Source organism: Elephantulus edwardii, unplaced genomic scaffold, assembly GCF_000299155.1.
Source record: "Elephantulus edwardii isolate Elephantulus edwardi_28Jun2011 unplaced genomic scaffold, EleEdw1.0 scaffold00080, whole genome shotgun sequence".
Classification (NCBI taxonomy): Eukaryota; Metazoa; Chordata; class Mammalia; order Macroscelidea; family Macroscelididae; genus Elephantulus; species Elephantulus edwardii.
The window spans coordinates 4,259,044-4,278,064 of NW_006399830.1; the positions used below are offsets into that span (position 1 = coordinate 4,259,044).

At 49.0% G+C, this 19,021-nt stretch overlaps 1 protein-coding gene across 4 annotated transcripts in view; it reads right to left on the reverse strand.

The window, feature by feature from the left end:
• Nucleotides 1–19,021, reverse strand: part of RNF216 (ring finger protein 216) — a 105,430-nt gene continuing 86,409 nt past the window's right edge. For all 4 annotated transcript variants that reach the window (XM_006889622.1, XM_006889620.1, XM_006889619.1 and 1 more), the window contains 3 exons: nt 14,423–14,645; nt 656–725; nt 1–327 (listed from right to left, as the gene is read on the reverse strand). In XM_006889622.1, the coding sequence (XP_006889684.1) occupies nt 11–327; nt 656–725; nt 14,423–14,645 (610 nt within the window). In that variant the 3' untranslated portion in view covers nt 1–10. The remainder of the gene's footprint in view (nt 328–655; nt 726–14,422; nt 14,646–19,021) is intronic.

The window sequence follows — 19,021 nt, forward strand, 5'->3', positions numbered from 1 at the left end:
TTTGGGCCTGTCAGAACCGGTGTCTCGGCTGGGGACCGAAGTGCATGGGCAGATTGTGCTCCAGGGGGACGTTGAGGGGGGCAAAGTCATAGTTGACCCGCATGTTGGGCAGGGGGGGCACGTAGGGCGCAGGGATGGGGCCCATGTTGAGGGGGAAGTTGTTGAAGATGGGCCGCACAGGCGGCAGGGCGAAGGGCGGGTGCACGAAGGCGTAGGGGATCTGCGGCTGGTGCAGATTCTGAGGGACAGGTCGCGGCAAGACCTCGATCCTCTGTACTTTCTCTGGGGGCTTCTCCAAGGGGGGTCCGATGCGCTTGAAGGTGTTCTCTGGAAAGGACCACAAGGCAGCACCATGTCATTAACAGGGTCCCCAGCAGAGTGGACCTGCAGAAGGTCACAGAAGGGCCCCTTCTGGCAGCCTCATGAATATCACTTATTGCAGGTGCCACAGGCGTAGGCTGGGCCCCTCCTGCTGGGTTAGACCTCTCTTGAGGAAAGCACGCTGCGTGGTGGCTTATGCACAATGGGGCAGCACTCCCACCACTGGACCCCCTGAGCTCTCAGGCCGAGTGCTGGATCCCCAGGAATGGCCAGCAGCCAGGGGCTTCAGCAGTGGACCCATGTCCACATCAGGCCCGGCACCTGGAGAACTTGCCTCCGTTCTTTCTCTTCTGCTCCTCCTCGGCCTCCTTCTGGATCTCCTCGATGAGCTTCTCGTCATCTTCCTAAAACACAGACAAGTGAAGAATGAGCCACTGGCACAACACAGGGACCATGGCAGAGGGCTTGGTGGGGCCATGGGCTTGGCCAGAAGCGCCTGCTGACTGGAGGCCTGAACCCACAACCCCAGCACGGCCACCTCACCACATGACAGGGAAAAGCAGGGACAGAGGGTCTGCACAAAGAACTGGAGGTGGGGAGGCTGGGGCCTGGACTGAGCCTGCAAACTGGGCACAGTGGTCTTGTGCAGGGGACAGCAGGCTGCACCACTTCCCCAAGGTGAGCTGGACAGACCCTCACAGGACCACCGAGCCAGTTTACAAGGACATCCTGGGCAGTGTGAGGCCCATTTAAGAATACCTGTGATAGACACTGCCCGCTCTCCTTGACACATATGACTCGACACGCCTGCTGGTGGGGGTTTGTTAGTCTGATAGTGGCTTTGAGAGGCTGGTGACAGAGAACTTTACATGCATGTAGCGTCACACAGGGACCAGAAGAGTAAGAGGACCTCACTCATGGGGCTCAGTAGCCGTCACCGCAGTTCCCACACACACTGTGAACCCTGAGCCACCGTCAACAGGAATGCAGGATTTCACCATGCGGCTGTGAAACCCCAAGTACCTTGGGCCGCAAACCTAAGTTGACATGTGTCCTGAATGTCATCTCCTGACACTGCCCCATGCTTACTGGTCAACTCTGAGTCAACAAACTGATGGCAAAGCACAGGCACAGGTAAGTATGGTGGGATGTAATGTCCCTGTCTGGGCGATGGAAAATGTGGCTGACATTGCATCTGGAAGAGAACAATCACATGGTGTTAAAGGCTCACCACTCCTCTTGGAAATGTGAAGTGGGAGGGACACGAGTGATGCCCTCAGGTGAGTGAATACAGAACAGTGTCACTAATGCTGGCTCTTCAAACAGGTCTGCACCCACAATGGAAAAAACCTAGTGGGACCGCCCCGTTGTGAGGCTGGGACCGCCCCGTTGTGAGGCTGGCTCCCATGCCCTGGTGTATGCAACTGCCCAGGCTGCATTCAGAGGCCTTTCTGGAAAGGAGATGCCAAGGAAATCAAAGCATCAGGATCCCTTCAGCACATCAGATCTCTTCTAAGAGGACTCTCTACCTCACTGGGGTGGATGTCCCCTCCACAGCCATTTGAAAAAACTCACATAGAACCTGTGAATGGTCACAGAAAACACTATCTACATTCTTGTTTTTCTAAAGAAGAGTGAAGGCAGGTTCTGGATTAGGCTGAGGTTAACACACATACTGGTTCCCCTCACAACACTCCTGGAGGTTGCTGGGAGGGGAAGATCAAGAACAGAGCAGGTGGTACGAGGCCAGGGGCTGTGGCTGAAGTCACTGTCTTCTCAAGCTCCACTTTGCTCACCTTAAAATAGCAAAGGAGTCAAAGTGCTGGGAAGGACTCCAGTTCTGGGGTTCCCAGTCCAGTATGGCCTTAACCAGGTCCCTACTCACCCGAAGACAGGTTTGTTGTAAGATGGTGATTTTTGAAGTACCACTGGCAGTGCTGACAACAGAGGCTGACAGTGACCGAGGATACCTATATAAACCACATGCCAGATTCCAAGTCACAGTAACCATGTGGAGCACAGGAAACGGCCCACAGGTCTCCAAAGCTGCACATCAATCTGGACGGGAGGAGATCACCTCAGTTCCTCCCTCTAGTACCTGGTGGATTCAAACACTAACTTGGGGGGGGGGCAAGCCCAGTACCACCAGAACACCTCAATTTAGGAGGTCGTGCACACGCTCACTGCCCTCAAACTGGTTCCACGCCCAGCCCCTGCCCCAGGGGTCTGAGCTGTAATCCCAACCAGAGCACTGTCTGTCTGAGCTGTCGCTGGGCTGGGACCAGAGCCAAGGCCTCCTGGCTAGCAGTGTGGCCGTTGCTGCTGCTGCTGTCAGGTGTCACCGAGGTGACTGGGACTCGCACAGCGACCCTATGTACAGCACAGTGGAAGCCTGTCCTACTCTGTGCATCCTTCACAGCTCTGACACACCTGAGTCCACAGTTACAATGTGCCACGGAGTCACCTCCTCCTCTGGGAGGCAGAATGCTAGCTGACTTAGCTCTTAACCACCAGTCAACCACGCGCTCCCACCCACAGAAACTATCCTCCCATGTCAAACAGGTCTATTTTTAGTCTCTATTTAGTTTTAGAGAGAGTGCATCCTACCCTCTGAAAAACAATAGGGCTCTTTCTCGCCAGGATGGGCAGATTCCTCCAAGAGCCGTTTTTGTCCAGTAAATGCTGAGACATGAGAAGAGGGGCAGGTCAGGCTGCTGACACACTTCTGCCCTAGGAGGGGAGGAACTGACAGAGCTGAGAAAGGGCCGGCCTGGGACATCTCTAGAACAACGTTCCCACTGACATGGGCTTCACTGTCTTGGAGAGTGGTCCAGGTGCTGTCCTTCTCAGAATCCATGCTTTGGTTGAGGCCTCGACTCCTGGAGTTTGAGGGGAAGGCCCAGCAGGACCCTTCATACACAGGAAGCCCACCCAGCTCATGCCACGTTTTAGCCTAGGGCCTCTCACCGGTGTCCAGAGGACAGAACGACTCTGGTGAGCAGACTCTCCAAGCCTGGTGCCATCCCGAGGAGGACCTCACACCAGCATCTCCCTGACAACACCCCTGCTCAGGGGCACCCCTATGTCCAGGGGTTTTCTCTGCCTGGCCTCTTCCTTCACACACATATAAAACTGGAATTTACTCTCACAGAGTAGAAAGATTCTTATTTTTGTCCCAACAGACAAGCACTCAAGATATTTTTTGGGAAAAAGTTTATAAAATAAAATAAAAATGACAAAAAGCCTCCCCAGAAACAGTTGCTAGGAAGGGGGTGCTCAAGCACCTACACCCTCAAGAGGAAAATGGAGCTGCAACTGAGAATAGGCCCTAGGCAGGCTCACAACACGCAGCACGCACGGCCACAGTTCAGGCCACCTCAGCCGCTAGGGTGGAAACGGAGGTCCAGAGGCAGGTCACCGGGGGTCAGGCCCCATCCCTGAGGTCTGGGTCTACAATGCTGGGCAGCGACGCAGAGCCAGAGGAGCCTGAGTGTGACTGCTGGGCCCCTCCACCTGCTCTGCCTTTACAGAGCTGGACACCCGACTCGAAGAGCCTGAGCCCCGCACCCCTTGGGCTAGGTGGGAGAAGCGGGGACAGGGTGTGGATGCTGGGTGAATGGACACCCCCAAGGCTCAAGTGAATGATGACTGGTCCCCTCTTGCAGTCCTTTCCCTGACCTTCAGCCTGGCTGTTCAACAGGGCCCCAGTCAGGCTCCCCTCTGCCTTCTCTCTGGCCTCCTTGGTCTCAGCAGAAACATGCAGAGACACAGGTGGGGACAGACGTGAGCATATTGCCTACCATGAGCAGACCTAAGACTGAGTGTGAGGACACCCCAGTCATCCTGCCACGGCCACCCGGGGAGGGGAGGGTCTTCCCGAGAGCAGAGCTCTAGGCAGAGGGCTCCAGCAGGCTGGAAAGAGCTTTAAATAAAGAGCTGCTGGCTGCATCTAACAGGGAGGAGGGTCTATTTCCTTTTGCTGACTTCCTCTGGGCCCAGCAGGATGCAGGCAGCACTGGGCCTGATCCAGCGACTGGGACACTTGGGCTTCACGTGGAGAGGAGAAGGCACAGTCAGAAGGCTTGAGCGTGAACATGTGTGCGCGTGCACACTCCCCACGCCTCCTGAGAAATGCACTGTTGTGGACAGGGCAGCGCTCACAGGAGAGGAATCAAAAAGCAGAGAGGCCAAGAGTTTCTCATTCCTCACAATGCAGGCTTGGGACCCAGCCAGGCAGCAGGGCCTGGACAGGAGATGACGAAGATGAGACTTTACAAGTGGTTTGAGGGGAAGAACGATTTCACAAAGCAGCTGTCGGTGCTAATCACTGCTCTGGCTGGTGAACAGCCCTGCGTGTGGCACAAAGGTGTCCTCCTTTCCTGCTCTCCGCCACTCTGGGAGCTGCTGCTTCTCCCACATTCCCAGCAGCCAAGCTGACGGCCCCCTCCTGCTTCCTGTGAAGGCGAAGAAGGAGGGGGCTCTGGTCCTCCATGGAACTTTTCCCCTTAAAAACAACTGCGCCCCCTGCTTCCCTTTGTGGTGGGGGTGGGGTGGGACAAGGCAGGCCAGATGCAGCTGTTGTTAATAAACTGCCATGATTTCAGGAAAGGCTCCCTGAGAGCCAAGATTTGGTTTCAAATTATTCCCAGATCAGCTGCGGACCGCTTGAGCAAAACCAGACCCCAACTGGCCAGCCCTCCAGCAGGAAATGGGGAGGGGGGAGAGCAGTTGGCGCAGCATATGCTGTGCAGCTAGCTGGGTGGAGCCGCCCCAAGGGCCTGCTGCGATGCTGGGGGTGGGGGAGGGAAATCCAGAAGATGTGTGTGGGAGGAGGGGGACACTGAACACGGAAATGACGGCCAGGACAACAGTCAGGGTTCCATAAGAGGCCCAGCACCCAGAGGCTCCCCGTCAGGGGTGCCTCCCTCATGGGGAGGGAGGTCGGGGTTGAGTGTGCAAGCTTACTGAGTTGGGGAAAGGAATACCTAGCACCTGTCCCAGCAAAGTTCTTCAGTGACCCCCTCCACCCAGTGTGGGGTAGGAGTGTGCAGGCTGCAAACCAGCCCACTGGGGACATAGCCAGTGAGGGTTTGGGCCCACTGGAAGCCCCCTAGGAGTGAGGGTTCAGACACTCACATGACTGACCATCCCCACCATGGCAGTCAGGACTGGACCGTGTGCAGCTTGGTTCATGCCAAGCTCCCAAGGTCATGGAGAGTAGCCTGTCCTCCTGGGGTCACACGGCCATGACTCCAGTGCCTCCACCACACTCGAGCAGAAATACGGGGTCTGAATGGTGATAGGAGGCCATGTAAACTGCTGACCAAGGAAGCTGCGACACAGCATGGAGGTCAGTCTGTGTCCTTCTGGAAAGAGGAGCCTAAGATGCTCACTGGTCGCAGCTCAGCCTCTCCCCATCTCCGAGGCTGTAAGCTGCACAGGAGACTGCCCGGGGTGGATCTGAACTGGCAGACGGGCACAGCCTTTGGGTTAGCAACGCAGCTCCCTCTGACTAGGCCCTCGACGACATGAGGAGGCTGCAATCTAAGTCACAAGAAAAAATCTGGTAAACTGTTAAATGGAACACAATTCTGCTGTGTGAACTGTCACCCAAATGACAGCAAGTCCTCCGCCAGCCCCCAGCCATCCTCTCACCAAGCTCAGTGATTCCTTCTGCAGATCCCCAGTTCTGGGAGGAGGCCCCTGTCCTGTTTCCAAGGCTGTAATCTTTATAGAATGAAAAGGCCTAATTTTTCTCCACAGGCCAGTTGGAGGGTTTGAAATCATCTACCTTTTGGTCAGCAGTACAACACTTTACGCACTACTCCACTAAGGCCCCACCTCCCTCCTCAGTCTTTTCTAAACATTACTTTATCATCCTGGCCACTCATACGACGGTCCCGGGGCGCTCCCAACAAAGACAGGAACATTTACTGGCTCTAGGGGTGCTGGGGCATTGAGAAGGGGAAGGGTCCAGAAAAAAGGGGATTGGGGCTCCCATTCACTGGTTAGTCTTCAGCAAGCTTCCTCTTTGACCTGCAGGGGCCAGCCCAGAGGTGGACATATTAACGTGTGTGTATGCTGTAAGTCAGGCGATGGAGGCCTTGAGGACAGTGCAGTGACAATTCCCTGCTGAACCACAGCGGGCGGACTGGCCTTCTGGTTCTAGAGCAAGCTGCCCGGCTCCACTGTACTGCTTGTGGCTCCCTACGGTCACACGGTGGCAGGACGGGTAAGGCCGGGGGACCCTGGCAGCTCAGGACATGATCGGCTCTGCGAGGCCGAGTCTACAGGTTTGTAGGTCTGACTTTGGACACTGAATGCACTTTGCTTCTCTGGCCCCTCTCCCCTGTGAAGAGAGACTGTTTTAGAAAACTCTTGGTTTGTGGGGACTGCCTGGTGCTCTGGCTCTCACAGGAGCTGGTCCGGTCCCCCACCATCTCTAGTCATTAGGGATAAAGATACAGCCTGCTCCAGGCCACTCTCAGTGACGAGTTCCTCACTGGCTGGTTAATGAAGCTGGGCCCGCGTGGGCAACAGAGCTGCTTTTGTCCCTCGTGCCTTCTGAAGGCCTTTGTGTTTTCAGAAGGCCCAGCAGATGCCGGGCTAGAATTCAATCAGTGTCCTGGTGGGAGTCAAAGGAACTGGGGCGATCCTGGACACGAGAGCTGTTCTGATGGGAACGGGATGGGCAGACACAATTCCTGGCTCTGGAAACTGTGCAGAACGGGGGTAACAGCATACGACTGACTTTCTCCTTCCAGCAAATGCAGCACTTTTCTCAGGCTGGAAAGTGACAACACAAGAAGACAGTGACAGCCCCCAAACAAGGAGACAGGCTGTTAGAAACCTTGACAATTGAGTCCAGGTGTGGTAAGAAAGAAAGAAGGAAGGCACCAAGCCTAAGGGGAAAAAAGATCCTGTCTCCTGACTTCTCAGCAGCAGTCCTTGGGCCTTGATGCCGGTCAAGACGAGATGAAGGAGGGCAGTCATCACAATAATGAACTGGAAAGGCATGGATTTCACCTTGGTGGCTGCGATGCCCACCCAGAAGGACCTGCCTTCCCAAAGCCCACAGAGGAGGGATGCCTCAGTCTATGAAGAAAAACTCCTCAGGTTTGTTCACGCTTCCTCAGTCCTAAGGTTCAGAACCTGACAGTTTCCGTGATCCTTTGGCCCAGCTGCCCACTGGGGAGAAGCTGCTTGCTGTCCAGTGTGTGCTACATTTCCACCTTAGGTAGTGTCAAGATTCTGGAACATTTCCCCTGCACTAGGCTAAAACTTATCTCCAGGGCCTCCCACCCACATCGGCCTCCTATGTATCTTGACAACTTGGATGTTATTTCTATGACGTTTTAAGGCAACCTAGATTAATAATCCATCTAGAAAAATATAATTTCATCAAAGGACAGAAAAAATCTGAAGACATGGTAGCCCTGTCCACAGTCAGCCCCCTGGATGGGGCCCACGTATTTTGTCTGTCAGCCAGTCCCGCCTAGGCCCTGCTCTGTTGGTTTACTGCACATCTGCCTGTCATGGATGTCACTGCCTGGTCCTGGGGTGATGTAGGCCTACCATCCTAGACTCTGCTGTTTTGGGGTGGGTTTTCCAACATCCCAAATGACTGCTGTGAGGAGAAAGGCAAGTAGTTTCCTCACAAGCTTTGCTGCGCACGTGTCCTTCTTCCACTTTCCCTGCGCATCCTCTTCTTCATAGGTGGAGAAAGGACACTGGGACTTGACGGCCCATACATTACCTTGCCTTTTTGCATGATGAGATTTTAGCTAGATCCGGGACAAACAAAAAGACCACCATGTCTCTCAGCCTCTTGCGCTAGGTCAGGCCCTATGATTAAGCTTTGACTAATGAAAGCAACAATGTGGCTAATGGATGAAAACTCATTAACGACCTGAGACCTGAAGATGATACACACCTGCTTCAGAAAGCAAAGAGGAAAGTTGCTGATTGCCGTTGAACAGTGGCCCTATGAACAAAAGGCCTGAAGCCTTTCTATAACTATCGTCGTTTCTCCAAGATCATGGGGTTTCCAGAAGCATGTGGTTTAGGAAGTGGATGCCACTCCTGCTTCTAAACCTGAATCAATCTGGGAACTCCACCAAACACTGTGCACCATGGGCAGCCATTATGGTGTTTGACACACCTATGGCACAGTTGTTCGGCCTTATAGCAACTCCAAGTAGAAAAAAGAAATCAGCAGAAAAGAGTGTGGCAAAATGACAGCAATAAAAACATACCTATCAATAATGACATTGGGCGTGACGGGATGAGAAGCACCAGCCAAGAGAAACAGGGTAGAAGAAGGGATTTAACATGCTGTCCTAATCTTTGAAAGAGACACATCTTATATATAAGGACAAAGACTAAAAATAGAGTTGGAAAACATATCAAAAAAATGGGCATTAAAAAAAGCAGGCGTGGAAATATTAATTTCAGATAAAACAGACTTCAAGACAAAAATTAATTTAAGAAATGAGGACATAGTGTACAACAATGTATGAATGGAAGTCCAAAGTCTCTGTAAGCTTTCATTGTAATTTCAAGTAAAAAAAAGGACATTATTTAACAATCAAAGTGTCAACTAAACAAGAGGACATAACTATAATAAAGAGCTATGCACTCAGAGTGTCAAGATATACAAAAGCCAACTTAAAGGGGAGCTCTGGTGGCCTAGTGGCAAGGAGCTGCAACTACAATCCCAGAGGTGCACGGTTCGAATTCACCAGATGCCCTGCCGGGGAAGGAGGGACAATCTCCTCCTGTACCAGTCAGATCCGATTTGATGGTACACTCACACAAAAATAATAAAATAAAAAAAAAAAGCCAACCTGAACAGGTTTGAAGAGAGAAAGACATAACTCCACAACGTGTTACTGTTGTGCACTGTCAAGTTGGAACCCACTCACAGCTGCCCCTCAGTAGGATATCAGAGGCAGTTATATCACACAGGAGGAGACTGCCCATTGTCCAGGGAGGAGACTGTCCATCGTCCAGGGAGGAGACTGCCCATCCTCCAGCGAGGAGACTGCCCATCCTCCAGCAAAGTAGCTGGTAGATTCAAACAGCACAGTTTTCCACTGGCAGCGGAACTCCTGACCACGAAGCCACCAGAGCTCCCTGTTCATCTCCATCATCATCATAATCGGAAACTTCATTATACACTCTTGATGAAGGATAGAAAGACTAGAAAGAATAAAGATGCAGAAAGAACACAATCAACTAAATCTTGCAGACATATAAAACACTCCAGCCAACAAGAGCACAATCTAGTCTTCTCCAGGGCACATGGAGCACTCTCCAGAGCAGGCCATATGTGAGGTCACAATGCAAGCCTCAATAAATGAAATGCTGTCAACTTAGAAACCAGGTAACAGAGAAAGCAAAGGGGGGAACCACCCAAACAAGTGCCTGGAAGTGAAATAATACTATGTTTGAGCAAGAGTGGGTAACAGAAGATAAATTTATTGAAACGAATAAAAACACAAAATACCACAATCTTTGGGACAAAGCAAAAGAAGACTCGGAGGTCAGTTTATAGCAATAAACACATGCGATTAAAAAAAAAAGCGCAACACTTTAACCCAGTATCTGAGGAAAAGAACAGCAATCAGAACCTAAAGTCTCCAGAAGAAAAGGAACTAATTAACAGAATATTGCAAAAGAATATGCAATAGGGGGGAAATAGTACATGCAATAGGGAAAAACAATAGAAAGGGTTTGCAAAACTTTAAGTTGGTTTTTTGAAAGGATTAATAAAACCGACAAGGCCCTGGCACAGCTAAGGAAAAGGTGAAAATAATCTGAGTAAGATGTAAAATGGGTGACGTCTTCACAGAACCAACCAAAATAAGGATAATAGACTACTATTAGAAGAAATGGACACATTTTCAGAAACTCCCTGTCCACCTAAACTAACAGAAGCAGAGGCAGAGACTGATCATAAAAATATCCCCAGGCGTCTGAGATTCACAGGCGGTGGAGGGGCACGGGTGCAGACATGCCAGTCCAGGAGCGCAAATGGCTTCGAGAAACCACCATCACAACATTGTCTCTTAAGGGAGCAGACCCCAAATGTGCTTTGTCAAGAAGTACAAAGGCCTGAAGAAGAGGCAGGCCAACAAAGCCAAGGCGTAGATGAACAGATCGCATCAAGAGGCTGTCAAAGGTCTTGTTAAACTGAGGATCCTTGTCCACTCCACGCCCCCAGGCTCAGCCAACTCACCTACATAGCAGGTTTGGAAAGCATGCTTGGGCCCACACTGACAAGGGGCTCAGGCTTTGTCTGCCAAAATCCAAAGCCGAGGCTGAAAGCTAGAGAGAAGCTCCAGCAAAGTCCTCAATTCAGGTGCCAGCTAAGACCTCATCTCAGGCTTCTGGTCCAGGTCAGACTCTTAAAGAAGTCTAGGCCCCGGCAAAGGCTCCATAGTCATGAATGAGTGGGAGTCATACTTTGTATGCAAGGATACCTCAACATTAGGAAGAAGACTGCTCATCTTTCTGGAGCAGCTGGTGGATTCAAGTCGGCAGAGGATGGCCCTCTAGGAGCAGACTACACCTACATCCTATAAACAGAATCACAAAGACTTGGCAAGTAAATTGCTGGATCTGATGGGTCAATTCAGCAAAGAACAACATGCAAAAGTCAGTTATAAAAAGAACTTTTAAAGAAAATAAAGCCAAACAGCTTCCTGAATGAGAAAATACAATCTAAAAATACAATGCAATCCTGTCATAATTTTTCAAAGAGAAGGAAAAAGTAATTACCAGTATCATATGGAAGGGAAAATGACCCCAGATAAACAGAGTGATGTTGCTGTTGTGGTCTGTATAGTTTGTAAACCTTCACTGAAATGAAAAAGAAAACAAAGACCTGAAGCTCTTACTGAAGATCAAAGAATATGGCTTCAGTGTGGACTACACCATGACAGACAAGTGGGCAAAGATTTAAGTTCACTTTGATCCACAGTCAAGGGTCCCCAATACAGCTGTCAAGAAATGCAATGACAGATGGCACTGGGCCAATGTGCTGCCAATGTTCTTAAAGATGTAGAAGGACTAAGATGCACCTAGGTCAAGTCTAAGTGTGTCCAATCTACTCACATGACTGCGAGAGGTGGACAATGAATGAGGAAAACTGAAGAATCTCTGCTTTAGAAACAAGGTATCAGGGAGCTCTGGTGGCCTAGTGGCAAGAAGTTGCACTGCAACCCCAGAGGTACGCAGTTCAAATCCACCAGATGCTCTGCTGGAGAAAGAGGGGCAATCTCCTCCTGTACCAGTCAGATCCCATTTGATGGTACACACAAAAAATAAAAAACAAAACAAAACAAAAAACCCCTTAAGAAAAGAAGGGTATTGTGCAGAGTGCTGCACTCCCGTGCTGACAGGAAAACCAAGTCACCGTCATGGAGGTGCAGCCAGCACGCTCCTCCAGGGCCGGGGCACGTTATCAGGGGAACCAGCCCTCAGAGGCCCATCATGCAAGGGCTTCAGCACAAGAGAGGGAGGGCCTCATGGAGACACAATGTTCAAGCAGCACAGGTTACAAACTGACTTGACAACTGACTTGAAGGGACCAAACAACAACAAGATTAAGTGGCAGCGACTGTGGAAGCTCCTTCCAGACCATGACCACAGGGGACCCTCAGCTGGAGGTCATGGGTCTTGATTTCACAGGCAAAGTGGCCCTGCCCTGTCCAGACTGCTCCCCTCTACACATTCATGACGGAGGGAGAAACGTCTTCTTTAAGCCACTGCTCACCAGGAAGCTCTGGTAGTGTTGCCAACCCAGAGACAATGGTTTGAATCCACCAGCTGCTCTGTGACAGGAAGAATGGCAATTTCCTGCTATGCAATCTACAGCCTCTGAAAACCTGCTAGATCAGCAAAGACTTGGTTCAGACTCGGCAACACTTAACAAAAATGAAATATTCACAAAGAAATCAATTCTTATGTACTACAGGGCTGTTTACAGGTTTCTTACTGAGTTACATGGCACTTTAAACATTAAGAACATTTATAAAGATCATTAAGTATGTCTTAACTATTTTCTCTGCTTTTCATTCACCATTATCTTTGAGTAGGACCTTCAGTAGTGAATTAAACACTGGGCTGCTAACTAAAAGATTAGTGGCTGGAATGTACCCACTGAGCCATGAGAGAAAGCCAGAGCTGTCTGCGTCTGTGCAGATCCCACCTGAAAACCCTGCAGGCAGTCCTTCTCTCTTCCACAGAGCTGCCGTGGAGTCAGAGCCCACTGGATGGCCACAGGTGTGGGAACCCTCCTACAGTAGCTGTGGCCAAAGAAAAAGAGTATTTTTAGCCTACCCTTGAGGTATTTTCAAACGATTACCCAAGACCAAAATCTAGTTATTGTTTCCTATCTCCACACAGCAGTGAGTATCAATCACTCAGAGCTGGTAGAGTTCGCTTCTGATCCCAGGGCCTGAATGGGGGCTGAACCAGCCACTGAGCCAGCCTGTGGCTCCATCAGCTCAACTCCTCCAGCCACTGAGATCTCCTATCGGCTCTTTAATTAAGAGGCACATCTAGAGCCTTCTCAGGCAGCCCTGCTGCTGTTCTTCCCAGGCCTCCCCTGCTAACCTCGATCCCATCACCCCTGTATTGCCTTCACAGACCATATGAGGTGGTAAACGCCACGAGCAGAGGGGCCCTTTAGTCCAGCATTGTCTTGGCAATACTTGACAATGACAAGGAACCAGGGAACGAATCTCACCATACATGAAAAATTCTCCCGTGTCTCTTCTGGTCTCCATTTGCCCCTTTCTTCTGATTACTTTCATGTAATATAGGACTGCCCATGTCTGATTTGTGGTAAAAATTAGGCTCATTTTTAAAAGCTGGATCAAATATAACATTTCTTTTCCCATATATATTACAATATATTTTCAATGAAAAAACCCCCAAAACCCAAAACCAAACAGAGATATAAATCCTACAGAGAGTTCAGAAGGGAACTGCACTACCGTTTGTAGAGAAATCATCTGGTAATACTAGCTCGCACAACCAGGACAAGGTACGGTCCCCAGTATCCAAGTCACTGTCATCTGTCCCAGGTGAAAGCCAGAGGAGTGACGGTTTCTCACAAGGCCACTTCCAGGGAGCTTTGATGCACCTCCTCAAGGATGCTCACATGCCCCAAATTAGGAGGGAATTCCTTGCCACTGAAGCTGCTGCCCTGTTGACACAATGCTTTCCAGCCCGTCTGTGGCTTTACGGTTTTTATGCCACAGAGCAAGTCAGCTCCCACATCAACCAGTGAACGTCTGAAGCTTCATATCCTGGTAGCGGGGCTATCTTCACTGATGACCAAACCGTATTGACAGTCAGAGCAGGGTTTTACCAATGCAAATGTGTACTTTAATTACTAAATAAATGAACAACTAACTGCTTTATGCAGGTATCTGCCTACTACTATTTTTTTTTCAGCTTAAATCATGAACAGATATTTGATTTTAATTAAATGCCTCTCCCACCTCTGAAGACACCAGGTAGGGAATCACAGAATTTTTATATGAAACTAGCCCTGATTTGCTGAGATCCTACATACAAAATTTAAAATGCATATCTGTGCCTGATTTATGTCTAGTGTTCAGTTTGGGGCTGATTTATCTCAAATTTTGGTATTCTCATTATGCTAGCTCTACACAAACATGAAACTTCACTTGTCTGTGCTTGAGAACATTGCCATCCCCTAAAGGGTTGAATGAACTCTGAGGGCCTAATTCCAAGAAGTCGCACTGGAGTTTTGAAGGCTGCAGCTGGAATCCACCAGCTGCTCTGTGGGAGAAGTATGGTCAAACTCCTGTGTGATTAACTGTCTCTGAAAACTCGCCGGAGGGTCAGCAAAGGGTTGGTTCCAACTCGGTGGCACACAACAAGAACAACAAAGGGTTCAGGAATTAGTCTCTAACATTGTTTGGGCATGCTGCTTTCAGAACACTAGCTCTGGGTTACTTTCTCAGCCTTTCCTGGCGGCTGGTCTACAGAATACCCCCTTTAAGCCCTTTCCAGAGTTTCCTGTACACACACAACCCTGTTCATCAAACAAGCAGGCACTCACAGTAGGGTCTGTCCAGAGTGAGCATCTGGAACACTCCTGGCAGGGGGCTCCTGGCGACCGAGGGTGCTGGCAGAAGTGGTCGTAGCCATTGATGGACACCCGGCAGAGGTAGCACATCTGGGCCCCGCAGCGGCAGGACATGCGGTTGCAGCCTTCGGACTTGATGAGTCCGGTCCCACACTTGTGGCATTTCCTGATGCGGGCGGCTGTCATCTTCTCTTCACTGAAAAACGATATAAGACAAAACCATGACTGCCAGTAGCAGGCAAGAAGAAGAAAGAAAAAATTATTATAGCCATTAAGTATTCCTTTTTGGCCACAGATGCCAACTGTGCAGCCTGCTCTCTTGGTGACAATGAAATTTTAAGCAGCAGCTACACTTCAGAGGTGGAGGTGGAGAACTGGACCAAAGTCTATCAGTCTTGGAAATGACCTTGAACAAAATGAATCAAATGCTTCAGTTTCTTATTTTAACTGGAAGCAGGTCAACTTTCTGCAGTGTCTGAGGACAGCAAATATGCCATAAGCACCCTGGCAACACCGTAGCACCGAGCAGTCAGAATGCCTGGACGCTTGCTAAGGAGTCCCTAAGAGCATGAAGCTGAGAACAGACCAAGGTTTTCCAAAAGAATGTTGTTTACACAAGGCTGGAGAGCTCAGAGCCAGGAAGCCAGAGCCTTCACTACATACCTTTGTTGTCGGGTGCTGCTGTAACAGAGGTACCAAAAGTGGGGGGCTTTAACAAAAAGAGACTTATTTTCTCACAACTGAGGTGGCTAGAAGTCACAGCGCTGGCTCTGGGGGAAGACTTCTCTGCAGGCTCTGGTGGAAGGTCCTTCCTTGTCTCTTCTGAGCATTTACGATCTTTATGCGGCTTGGCATACACCCCATCTCTGTTTCTTTTATGTTTTATAAATGTAAAATGAATCCTATGCCAATCCTTCCTCATTAACATAGGAGACAAACCAACAACTAAGTCAAGTCCATCTCCCTGTCACTGAGTACATTCTGACCCACAGTGACTGCACAAGACAGAGCAGAACTGCCTCACAGGATTTCCAAGGTCACAAACCTTTCTAGAAGCAGATGACCAAATCTTTTTCCTGAGGAGTGGCAGTGGATTTGAATCATCAACCTCTTGGTAAATAGCCAAGCTCTTTTAACTACAGTACCATCAGGGTTTCTTACTTAATGAAGGCAACTCGTTCCTAAATGATATTATATCTATAGGCAGAGATGTTAGGATTTCCAATACATAGTTTTTGGGGACACGTTTCCTCAGTATCACCACTGAGGGTTCTCCGTATTTGGCACAGGGTGAGGTTGACAGGGCTGGGACTGGTCCAACAGCCAGTGTCTGCTTTCCTTCTGGCTGGCAAGAGCCCACCTCCCTGACAGAAGTTGTCGATGTCAGCATCGCACATTCCCAGACTCCCTGCCACCAAGGACGGGCATGGAGACAACTGAGTCCTGGCCAAGGGAGGCCTGCAGGGAAGCTGCTTGATTCCAAAAGCATTTTCACTTGCAGGGGAGACATGACTGAAGTGGCAAGATGACAGGTTCTGGCTCTTTGTCAGGAGCGGGCATGCTGAACGAGCTGCTCCCAGGGGGCTCTGTTCATGGCTCCACTGCAGCCTGCTGCTGTTTTCTACCAAGGGGGCTCCTGGGAGGGAGCGGGAGAGGCTGAGCTGCTCCACCACCTGGCAGGTCCCACAGGGGTCAGTCGTGAAACTGGACACCTCTGAGCTGCTGTAAGCACTGTCATCCTTGCAGCCAGGAAGCCAGAGTGGTGGCAGAGATGGTTTCAGCTCTTAAGGCTGCAATGGTTTGGGGTGAGTCGGGCTCAGGAACTTCTCTTCTGAGCTGTGAAATCCCAGCCTCCTGCTTCCCACTGCTCTGTTTGGTGAACAGCGAGGTGAGTCTGGGGGCAAGCAAGCTATTTTAATTATTGATATTCAGAAGACTTCTCACGTGTTCCTTAGAAGCCAGTTCATGTGCATAAAAATAGAAAAAATGCAGTAGGAAAAACTGGCTGGCATTCATCTGAGCGTCATTTGTGAATGGTCCCAAATGAAGGCAAGTAGATCTTGGCTAGGAGAGTTCCAGATCAAGTTACAGAGGAACAAACAGGTTCTCAATTTGCTGAATGGGAAACATTGTCAAGGAGACAAAGTTTAAATAAAGCAAAATTTATCATTGCCAACTTAATAATATTGTAAACACTCTCAAGATTTTATTATGCAGCAACTGTGAAGGCATTTCTCAACGCTTCATGTTACGACTCATAAGGTTCTGAGGAAAAAGATTCCACTGTGAAAGTGTGTGTCCAAAACGCAATGCCAATCTGGCTGCAGCACCAATAGGCTCTGGGGGAGCTCCTGAGGTGCGCTGAGGCTGGAAGCACAAGCGTCTTGGCTCTGTGGCAGCAGTGGGCTGCTGTATTTCCTGGGCAGGTCTCCTGGGCTGTGAGAGGAGGCTGGAGAGAGTCCTGACTAAGACGACCTTCCTGAAGGCTGCTGAGCACCCAGGGTGCCTTTGACTGCTCTGTCAGCAGAGAATCAATGGCAGGTATGTGTGGTGAGGGACAGGGAGGAACAAGAGAAGGCACACCTCTGATGACAGAGAAAAGGTTTTGCCATTCAAACCAACAGAATTAGATTGGGCCAGGCTGAGCCTACACTTAAGGTGAATGAGACACAGTAAAGTCTCTTTCAGTACAGATAAGTACAAGAGTAGGAATACAAGATGAGGAAGCAACTGCCCTGCCTCCAGCTTAGTGATTATATTAAAGATTCAAGGGACATACAATGGCTCCTAATAAACTGTATTAAAACAGTAATAATGCATTATTTAAATATTAACAATGACTAGGGGTGACAGAAGGAGAGTTGATGCCTTTGAGCTGTAGTGCTGGAGAAGAGTACTGAATATACCATAGACTGCTAAAATAAGGTGAAGCCAGGCTGCTCCTTGGAGGCAAGGATTCTGAAGCTTCATCTGACATACTCTGAACATGTTGCAAGACGGGATCAGCCCTTGGAGAGGGACGTTGTCACGTTTGAGTGGGTGGAGGGACAGCACAGGAGAGGAAGACCCTTGATGAGATGAACTGATTCCGTCACTGGGGCAATGGGGATAGGTGTGTTGGAGACAGTAAGATTGGTAAGGGACAAAGCCTGGTTCAGGGCTGTTGTACATAGGGTCTCTATGAGTCGCGGGCAACTTGACAGCCCATCATAACAACCATAACAACAACACCACCAACGTTTTAATGTATCTTTTAACAGTTTTTATACACAGAAATACGTATTTTATGCTAAATACTAAGACAACATCTGACGTTTGTATGAACAGTACCTATCTGTTCTGACTTACAAAATGAACTCAACTAGTAATCTGGGGATGGCCTAAAACACAAAAATGCAAATAGAGAAGACATCGGAAGTGGTTCTTCTGAGGGGAGGTGGCTGGGGAACCAGCAGGAAACCAGCAGCTCTATACAGTGACGTGCTGGCTGTGGAAGGCCTCCACAGAGGTGCTCCGGGTCAGGACCGGAAGGGATGCCGCTGCAGCTGTGTCTGAGACCTCGTGTACACACCAGGACAAGCCACTGCCCTTCTCCACACACTCCACCCCAGACCCCAGGTCTCACCATGGCCCCATCACACTGAAACTTGGATTTAGAACTTATGCTGTCTGCTTTTCTTTTTTTTTTTTAACTCATGTCTGATAAATTTTTATTAGTAAACCAGATAATAATCACAAACATCAAGATGAGCAAGTTATTTGAAAAGCCTGAAATAAAGATACAGTAAGGGGCAGGGAGAATTTTTTTTTAACATGATAGTAAACTGAATTGGCACCATGTTAAAAATGTAATTAGATATGCTAATGTTCCTAATAAGTAACAGGTCCACTGGTCTTAATGTATTCAGTATTGCTCATTCCTTGCCTTGCTTAAGGTATTATTAGATATGAAGCAGTTACCACAGCCTTAATTTAAATAGTATATACCTAAATGAGCCAGAGCCTTGCTATACTCCAGGTGTGGTGTTCAACTGCACAGCAATTCATATTGAGCACCACACATCTAATGAATTGTTATTTTCATTTCAATAAGACTCCTGTTGAGAAGCCATTATCTAGAGGGTTAGAATTTATGGTACAAAAATGAAAGGATAGACTGATGGTCATCCTTTAAAATGGATTCACTTTTAGAGAACTGCCATTATTTTTTAGAGAACAAACGCTACTAACTATCACTACCAAGCGTTATTGTGGTATATTGTTAGATGATTAGGAGATAGACAGCTACTATCATTTTCGTATCATTTTTTGGTCCATTTGATACTTTTCTAATCATCTCACCAAAATCTGAAATTTCAGCATAAATGGCCCTGTGGGAGAAATATCAAGCTCATTTAGCCATGGCTAACTTTGGGATACATTAAGTCAGACCTGGATGAGTGAAAACAATACATTTGTAATACCTGGCTTCCTTGTTATAAGCCAGATTATGATGAAGTACAGTTTTTATCTTTTTTGTTTTGCAGAACTGAGATATGACCTACCAGCATCATATAAATTTCATAAAAAGAA